At 35.0% G+C, this 9557-nt stretch overlaps 1 protein-coding gene across 1 annotated transcript in view; it reads right to left on the bottom strand.

Moving 5' to 3' along the window:
• Nucleotides 1-9557, bottom strand: part of MROH9 (maestro heat like repeat family member 9) — a 102520-nt gene that overhangs the window by 14064 nt on the left and 78899 nt on the right. The window contains exons 10-12 of the mRNA XM_006159769.1: nucleotides 8029-8181; nucleotides 7570-7686; nucleotides 6903-7005 (exon numbers count right to left, since the gene is read on the bottom strand). Of these exons, the coding sequence (XP_006159831.1) occupies nucleotides 6903-7005; nucleotides 7570-7686; nucleotides 8029-8181 (373 nt within the window). The remainder of the gene's footprint in view (nucleotides 1-6902; nucleotides 7006-7569; nucleotides 7687-8028; nucleotides 8182-9557) is intronic.

Below are 9557 nucleotides of genomic sequence, written 5' to 3' on the forward strand. Positions count from 1 at the left end.
CAATTAAGTTGCCCATTTTCTTAGTTTTTGAACTCTTATTTCTGTGTGTCTGTATTTAATTTTACTGACATAGCACTCCCTTAAGAACTTCTTGGGGATCTGATCTGGTGTTGGTAAATTCTTTCAGGTTTTGTTTATCTGGGAATGTTCGTGTCTTTTCTTCCCAAATGAAAGATAATCTTGTCGGGTACAGTATTCTCGGTTGAAATTGCTTTTCCCTTAACACGTTGAATATATTTTCCCATTCGTTTCCCATTGTTTCCTTGCTCACATTGTTTCCAATGAGAGATCTGCTGTTAGTCTGATGGGATACCCTTTGTAGGTAACTTGCTGTTTTTCTCTTGCCAATCTTAGTATCTTGTCTTTGACTGTGGTTTTGGTCAATCTGGCTATAATGTGTCTTGGAGAAGATCTTCTTGGGTTGATTCTATTTGGGGTCCTCTGTATTTCTTGGGACTAACTCTTTGAGTGCCTCTCTAGGTTTGGATAGTTTTCTTGCAGGATTTCATGGAATAGATTATCAATGCCCTTATGAGTCTCTTCACCTTCTGGGATGCCTATTATCTGGATGTTTGGACATTTGATGGTATCTAGTATTTTTCATATATTATTATCAAATTTTGGGGCCATTTTCTCAATCTTCATGGTAGATTTTTTTTTCTAGGCCAGCAATTTTCTCTTCTACATCTGAGATTCTATTTTCTGTATGATCTAGTCTGCTTTTAATACTTTCAAGGGAGATTTTGACTTCCTGTATTATAGCCTTCATCTCTGACAGTTCCATCTGATTCTTTTGTAAAGTGTGAAATTCCTCTTTTAGATCTTGCATGAATTTCCTCACCTCCTGGAACTCATCAACTCCTTTCTCCTTCCTCTTCAGCAGTTCATTGTCTCTCTTCTCTTCCATCTCTGTTAGCTTTGTCATTACGAATGTTCTGAATTCTTTATCAGACATTTCCATGATTTCTGTGTCTGGATGAAGAGGAGTTATCTTTTTTCCCTTGGAGGAGAGGTATTTTCCTGCTTTCCCATATTTCTTGTGGTCCTGCAGCAATTTCTAGTCATCTGGTGGATGGTCACTTTCTTTCCAAACTTGGAAGTTCAATCTGAGTTTAAAAAAGAGAAAAACGTTTAAATAAAACTAAAAAATTACTATTTAAAAATTTTTCAATAAAACCCAAAAATTAGAAAATCGTGCGGTGCACTTGCACGCCGCGTGATATGTCTATTCAACAGAGCCATGAAGGTGTCTCTTCAAGAAGGCATGTTCCCTTTTGCCTCTCCTGGGTTGGGAGGGGGAGAGGAAATTATTAACAAGATAAAGGGATAGGAGGGGCCAGAAAGCCCAGAAAATGCCTCACCTTAAAAAATTCTAACAAGCAAAAATTAAAAAATAAAAAAGAGAGAGAAGACAGAGACAGAGGTAGAGAGAGACAAAGAGAGATACAGAGACAGGAGGCCTGAAAGAAGTCTTTCTAGCTCATGAGTTTTGTGTGCTGGAGGCCAAATTATCAGTGGGAAATCTTCATTTCTCTGTTTCCCCCAAAATGGCTAGTTCAACGGAGCCATGAAGGTGTCTCTTCAAGAAAGCCTGTTCCCTTTTGCCTCTAAAGGATTGTTTACAGAGTGAGAATTCACCCTTTATCTGTGATCATGTAAGTGATTCATCCCAATTTGGTTTTGGCTGGATTTTTGACTTCTACTTAGAGAGTTCCTTGAAGCAGGAGTATAAAGCAAAATTACATTCTGGTTTCATTTTTAGGATTTGTGCCTTTTGTCATATGGAATTTATTTAGCGTAAGTAGTGAATTAGGAATAAAATAATTTTTATAAATCTAGATAAATTCATTTAAGAAAGAATTGACACATTTTTAATTGTGATTCTTACTTTCCCAAAGTAGAGTTTATACTTTCCTATGTATTCAAATCATTTGTCTTTTCAATAATATTAACTAGTTTTCTTCACAGAAATAGAGCACTGCATTTTCAGTTTGCTTTTGCGACTTTCTTTCTCCCTTCTGTCTGTACATCCTTCTGTTTTTCCTTCATCTCTCTCTCTCTCTCTCAATTTTCTTTCCCACCTTCCTCCCTCCCCTCAGGATTCTTTCTTCCTCCTCCCTCTCTCTCTCCCTCCCAATTTTCTTTCTTATTCTTTCTTCTTTATTTTAATCTATTGTTATTTAAAATATTTAGTTTTATTTATTATTGTTGTTATTATTATTATTATTATTAAATTTCCTATAGAACACATATGCTCACCAGAGATAGACACAGGGAGAAGGAGAGAAAGTGAGAAAGCAAGTCAACCATGTGAGAGTACAGCACCCCAACCACTGCGCTACCTACTGCCCTCTATTTTAATCTACTGTTAACAGGACCTTTTCTTCCAATGTATTTTCTAATGGATTAGTTATTTTGGCATAACAAAGATTTGATTTTTTCAGACTAGTATAATTTTAAAAAACGATTAGTATGAGTAGCTAGCATGCATTTTTACATTAATGATAACACATACAAAAGCGCATTATAATAGATGTACAATTTTGGGAGCCAGCAGATGGAGTGGTGGTTAAGTGCTGGACATTCCCACATGATTGACAATGGTTTGCATCCCAGACCTGGTGGCTTGCTTTCTCACTTTCTCTCTCTTTGGTCAAATTAAAATAAATGAATGAATAAATGAATAATTCTTTTAAAAAGAGACATACAATTTTAGAGAATTATAATAAACATTCAAAACCCTGCTGTGGGCCTCAAACACATAAAACACTGTCCTTTTCTAGTCCCTCTAGGAACCCTGTGCCCTGCTTTCCCTTCGTCCTTCCAAGTAAACTAGTTTGTTGAATTTTGCATTGACCATTTCCTTGATTATGTGTATAGTTTTTCAGGAAATTAGTATAAATTCTCCATAATGTACTTTAAGTTGTATCTATTATGACCTATATTTAAATGGCATATGCTCTTTGTTTTTTATTCAGGTTTTGGGATTCATCTATTAATATTTTAGGGAAAGGAGCTGTTGTTTTTTTAATTTTTTTCCAATGAAGTTCCTTGCTAGCTAAAGTTTCATTTGTGACTATTGAAAAATTAATACCCACCCTGCTTGTGATAGACCCTTGAATTATTTAGTTTATTTGTTATTACAAATAATGTTGCAATATACTTACTTTTACAAGTCACTAGCTATTCTTGTGAAAGAGTTTGCTAAAGTATGTACCTAAAAATGTTGTATCTGAATCATAGAGACATTACACTTAACTTTAGCTTACAAGATAATGCCCACTTATTTTCCAAGTATTTGTATCAATCTCTAGCTTCATTGCTCCATATGCTTTTCAACTCTTGGTTTATTACATGTGTATATACTTTTTTAAAATTTCTAAACATTTAAGCATAACAGCCATATCAGAAAGTGCAGGTGTAAATGTACAGCTACTGAGATATTCACACACTAACTACATCCAATGTCAAGACATAAAACATTACCAGTAACCCAGAAATCCCTTTCAGGCCCCTTACAATCTCTCTATAGGTAAAACTATCCAGGGTACTAATATCTAATTGGTCAGTTCAGTTGGTTTTGTATTTTACATTAATAGAATCATACAATATGTAATTTTTTTGTGACTGACTTCTCTTGGTCAACCTTGTCTACAGTTCTCCCACAACTTATTCATCCAATTGATGATTAACAGGATTAAATTATACAAATAGTACTTCACTGGATGTTCTAGTACATATTTTTTAAAGAACATGTATGTGTTTTTTGTCCATTTTTAAAACATTTATTTATTCAGTCAATAAAAGAGAGAGAGAGAGAAAAGACATAGATTCAAGATCCCTGACAGGGTCTTGATGCCATAGTCCACTCTGCAGTATATAAGAGTTCTGATTATTTCAATCCTTGACAATATTTATTATTGTCTATCTCTAGTCTAGACATTCTAGTGGGCATATAATGGTATTTTATTTGCATTTTTCTAATGACTAATAGGAAAATTAAAAAATCATTAAGAGGAATTTCATAGAAGGGAAATTATAACTATACATAAACATATGAAAGGATGTTAAACAATATTAATTATCAAAGCATGTCAATTAAATGAAAAGAGCTAAGTTCATAACTAACAGAGGGGCAGCTTGTATTTTCCCCACATTACTTTTTTCAGGAGTACCTATGCCTTTTGCTCTTCCACAGACATTAATGTGTCAATATCTATATAACGGTCAGTTGGTGTATTTGTTACAAGTGTATTGAACCTCTTGATCAGTATTTCTCAGTGGTTGTTCAGTGGGGATTCTGAATGTGGCAATTGTTTATCAATAGCACTGTCACAATCTTTACTGTCAAGCCTACCCTGCCTATTAAATGCGTTAACATGTTTGAAATTCTGTGCCACTTGGAATAAAGCTGGGAAAGGAACTTGGGAGATATCCAGCACAGTCTGCCTCCTAAGGCATAGAGAAGTGAGGAAAACAGTAGAGAATGGGTTGGAGGAGATAAGTGTCCTACAGTTAAGGAGATACTGTTTCTACACAATAGTTCATCTATTCATTCTTCAGTTGACTGAATTCCATGCCCTAGTAGTTTCTTCAAGAAAGATTCATTACAATGATTTTATCCTGAGTTTTTGTAGTTTAAAAATGTATTTTTGTTATCTTCATAGTTGAATGTAATTTTACCCAATATAAAATATTTCAGTCACAAATTTCTTTATGATTACATAACACTGCCTGCTATATATTTTAGGTTGAATATTAAAGTGGAAAATTCTAATGCCTGTGGTTTTTTTTAACATATAGGCAACTTTGATTTTTTGCCTAAATGTTTAAAATTTTTAAACCTTTTAAAGTTTCATTATTTTATTAGCAAATATCTTAATATTACATTCTGTATAAAATAGTTCTTAAAAATGATTTATCATCTCAATATAGTTGATCATCTTTTCATTTCACAAATTATATCTTTGAAGAACTTTCTGTTGTAATTATTCATTTTATTCTTAGAGGGTATCATTTATGCATATTTACATTTCTTTCATCTATATTCTATATCTATCATATTACCTTGATTTTTAAAATTGTTTCTTGCTGGGCCAGCCAAGCGAGGTGAAGGGAGCCGAATGCTACAGCTGACCGTGGTTAGAACCTAGACTGGAAAGCTTAAAAAACACACCAGATATGTGTGTATGTGACCAAATCCCAACAGGATGGAGAGATTGGAGAAAAGTGACTGTGGTTAGACCATACCCTACCGAGGGATGCTTTCTCTCTCTTTTCCTTTCTCTCTCTCTCTGTTACTTTGGTAAGTACACACACCCTATGGCAATTTAAAAAAGTAGAAATGAATAAAACTGTTCTTTGCTGGTTTTCATTTTATTTTTTCATTATTTCTCAACCCCCATTCTCCTTGTCCTTTACCAGGTTGTCGACAATATATTATTTTCTCTTTTGTGGATTTTAATGCAGTTTCAATTTGTGTGTGTGTGTGTGATACTTACACATTTTTATAATACTTTTCCCTTGTACTCTAAAAGCTTGTTCTTCATGTATTCCCATTGACCTATCATAATTTCTCTATGTGCTGATATCTGTACTTTAGATCTTTATTTTAGAAAGATATTTATCATGTTTTATCTGCTCTGAAGAAACACTTTCCAAAATTTGTTTTTCTTCTTTCTTTTTCCACTTTAAGTATCTCTGTAGGAAGATACTGGTTTTCTTTTAAAATTACTTTCTTGGGAGTTTCATAATAGTTAAATAAAGACATTTATTTATGGAAATTTCCAGAGTAGAATTTAGAATAAGAAGATTGCTTTCTGGTAGGAAATCAAATTCTCATGACACGGGAGTTTTCTTTGTATGTGTATTGGTGTGTTCATTATTCCTCTGTGGATTCCAAGGTTGAACAAATTCAGTTTGTCATCTGCCCTGACTTAGAGTCCTCTCTATAAATCACTGGGAGTGACTGAGAATCACCTCACTCCTTGCCATCTCTGCTTCTCCATTGTACTAAACACAGGAAGGGAAGACCCTACTACCAAACTGAGCTGGTAATTTCAAATTAAGAATAATCAGTTTTGATTGTCATAGGGAGAATCTAGTGGGAAAGAGATATTTTGTTGTTTGTTCAAGACAAAAGACTTTGGTTGTCTTTTAGTGTCTTCCTGCACTTCCTCCATCACCAGTTTTTTTTTAAAAACTTGACTGTATTAGGGCCAACAGGTGACATGGTGGTTAAGGCACTAGACTCGAATCCCGGACTTAGTGGCTTGAAAATCGTGTGTGTGTGTGTGTGTGTGTGTGTGTACTTGTGTGCATGCTCAAGATCCAGGAGAATAGGGGAGAAGGAACTGTGCTGTGACCATCCCCTGTAGGTGGTGATTTCTCACTTTACTTCTCACTGTCTCTCTCTGTCTCTCTTCAGCATGTTCACATGCCCTATGGCAAAAACAAACAATCATAAAACAAAATGAAACAAAAAAAAACTGGGTTTACTTGCTCTTTCTCATCTTCAGTACTTTGTGATTTCAGGTATCCATGTTCTGTTGAAGATGATGTTTGCATGTATCTTTAAATTATTCTTATTCATTGAGTAGTGATTTTTTAACTGGTAAACAGGAATAATCAGCAGTGGCATGCCACCATTGTAAATTTTGGAATCTTTCCTGTTGAACACATTTGATATAATCTTTACTTACACAGCTATACTCCATGTGTACTGGAGTGGAACTACAGTTCCACACTCCACTCTCATGTTAACCTCTGTTTATCACAGGCATCACCATGGAAGGTGCTGTCCATCCTGATTTATTATTGTTTTTTAAAAGCTCCCTTCCCATTGCTATCCCATTCTGTACCTTTTAAGACAAATTAGAAAATGAATACTGAATTCCATTTACCTATTAAGATAACTGCTGCCCTCCTCAGATATGTTCTGGAGCTCCTCAGGAATCCTAAGGTATCACCTATCAAATCTGTGATGTAGTTCCTTTGAGAAATAAGCTGAAAACAAAAGGGGAAAACTTCACAGTTATTGAATAAGCACATTTGCTCCCTGCAGTTTTTTCAAGAGAAAGGAATGTGGTTGCTTTTATCAAATCAGGACCAATTTAATATTTGGGGGGTATATGTTTGAACCACACTGTCCTGCTTACAGGAATGATTTAATCAGTGGTACGATTGAAATAAACAGCCCCACACCACCCCTCGTCTATCCCTGCAGATCATGATGGTTCTCAGAGGACCCGCTCATGAGACAATGGTGATGTGATTCCAGTTTCCCATTTGGTGATCTGGAATGACGTTCCTATCCCCCAAACTATCCAAAGCTCAAAGTAAGTGGGTTGCAGGAAAAGGTAAGATGCCTAATCAATAACTGAGAAAGAGGAAGTAGAAGATTTTAATTTTCTCTTCTCCCTAGCCCTAGCTGTGATCATTCATTTAGTATCTTCTCTTCACATCCTTCCTCCAACATCTGCCCTTAAACCCACCACATTTTTCACCACTTTGGATATCTTATCTGTTTTCTCTATAACTTATAGTAGTAAAAGTAGAAAAGCCACTTACAAAAGTGTTACAAATGCTGAGCACCACCAGCTCAAAATTGTAATATTCATCTTGGAGAAAATATGATGTTGACCACTGTAAATGTGAGTCACAGATTTCTAACGTATATTTACATGCCTGCAAGATAGAAAAAGTCCGTGAGGTCCCAGCCCAGTGGTGCAGGGTGTAGGGCATTGCTGTGTGATACTGGGACCATGTATGGAGGCACTGCCTTCAAATCCTGAGTCAACCTGAATGCCTTAAACCCACTATGATCCTGGCTGACTGGAAAGTTTGGGTAGGGGGAGGGATCTTGGCATGGTGAGGCCCTGTCAAGGGCACTGGTCTCTCTGTTTATCTCTTATGCCACAAATAAGTAAATGAAAGAAAGGACAAAGATCAGCAGGATCTATTCATCTGCTATTAGGTAAAACACTGTGATTCTGGGCAAAATTTAAAAGAACCAGACCAAGGACTTACTTTAACTACTTTTATCTCAGATTCCTCCAAAAACAGAATCAGAGGCACCAAGCCTTTTAGGACCACATGTTTCAGCATCTGTTTGTTCAGACTCATATCTTTAACTAGTAAACCGAAGTGTCGAATAGCAGTACTCCGAATATTTTCACTAATCTGGAATATGCACATAGAAGAAATAAAGCAGCTTTTTTTTAGGAAAACATTAGCAAGTGTTTCTTTAATCAGTAGAGTGTATACATTTACACATATATGTACTATACATGAATACATCTGCATATATACATATGTAAGTATCATAATTTATTTTTAAAAATGAATCACCTTGGGTCCAAATAGTCAGCTCTTCTTTTGATTTTATAATTAGACTTGCTTACATATTCACAACAGGCAAGATGTGGGATCAATCTAAGTATCCATCAATGGAAGAAAGGGTAGAGAAAATGTGGCATATACCGTATGTGTGATAGAATACAATTCTGCCTTTACAAAGAAAGAAATTTGTCACTTTCAACCATATGGATGAACCTAGGAGATGTTTTGCTAAGTGAAATCAGTCAGGCACAAAAGATAAATACCCCCACAATCTCACTTATATGTAAAATCTAAAAAAGTCAGACTCATAGACACAGAAAGTAGAAAGATGTTTACCAGGCAGGGGCTGGAGGCTGGGGGTGGGAAAATGGGAAATATATTAGTTAAAAATCTAAAGTTTCCTGGCTTCCATTAGATAAGATGAATAAATTCTGGAGATCTAATGTAAAGTATGGTGAGTACAACTAATGATCATGTATTTTATATGTCAGAATTTCTAACACAATAGATTTTAAACGCATTCACAAAAAAAATGGTATGTAGTGTGATGGGTATTAAGTTAATGAATTTGAATGAATCATTTCACAGTTTATACATGTATCACATTTTACATTAAAATATATACCATTTGTATATGTCAATTATGCCTTAATGAAGCTGGGAAAATATTTAAACTGGTAAAAAAAAAATAAGTTACTGTTTTACTTAAATTTATTTATTTACAGTCATTCACTACATCATTACAGCATACAAAATGAGATTTTCCATCCAGAGTACACTGTATATCGTCTCAATCAAGCACATCAACAAATGTGTTATTGTCAACAAATAATTTCCCATTTCTTGCTTCCTGTATGTTTTGCTTTTTTTCCCCATCCTTGATTCCCTATCTCTTACCCTCTGCCATCCCCCACTCTCCTCCCACACTGTCTCTGGTATCTATGTTTACTTTCTATACTGTTTTTGCCCCACATTTTATTGAATTACTAAAGACCTTAATTAATCTAAATATTTTCATAGCAAACACAGTTGATATATACATTTCCATGAACACAAGTCTAACTTTAGGCATCCTATAAAGTAGCACTTAGCTGGGGCTATATATATTACTGCAGTCATTGAATAGATATTTTTTTTTCTGAAACTTTTTTCTGTAACTTAATTTACATTCTTCCCCTCACCCATCCTACCCCTGTAAAACTCCTTCTATAATAAAT

Source organism: Tupaia chinensis, unplaced genomic scaffold (assembly GCF_000334495.1).
Source record: "Tupaia chinensis unplaced genomic scaffold, TupChi_1.0 Scaffold000651_1, whole genome shotgun sequence".
Lineage (NCBI taxonomy): Eukaryota > Metazoa > Chordata > Mammalia > Scandentia > Tupaiidae > Tupaia > Tupaia belangeri.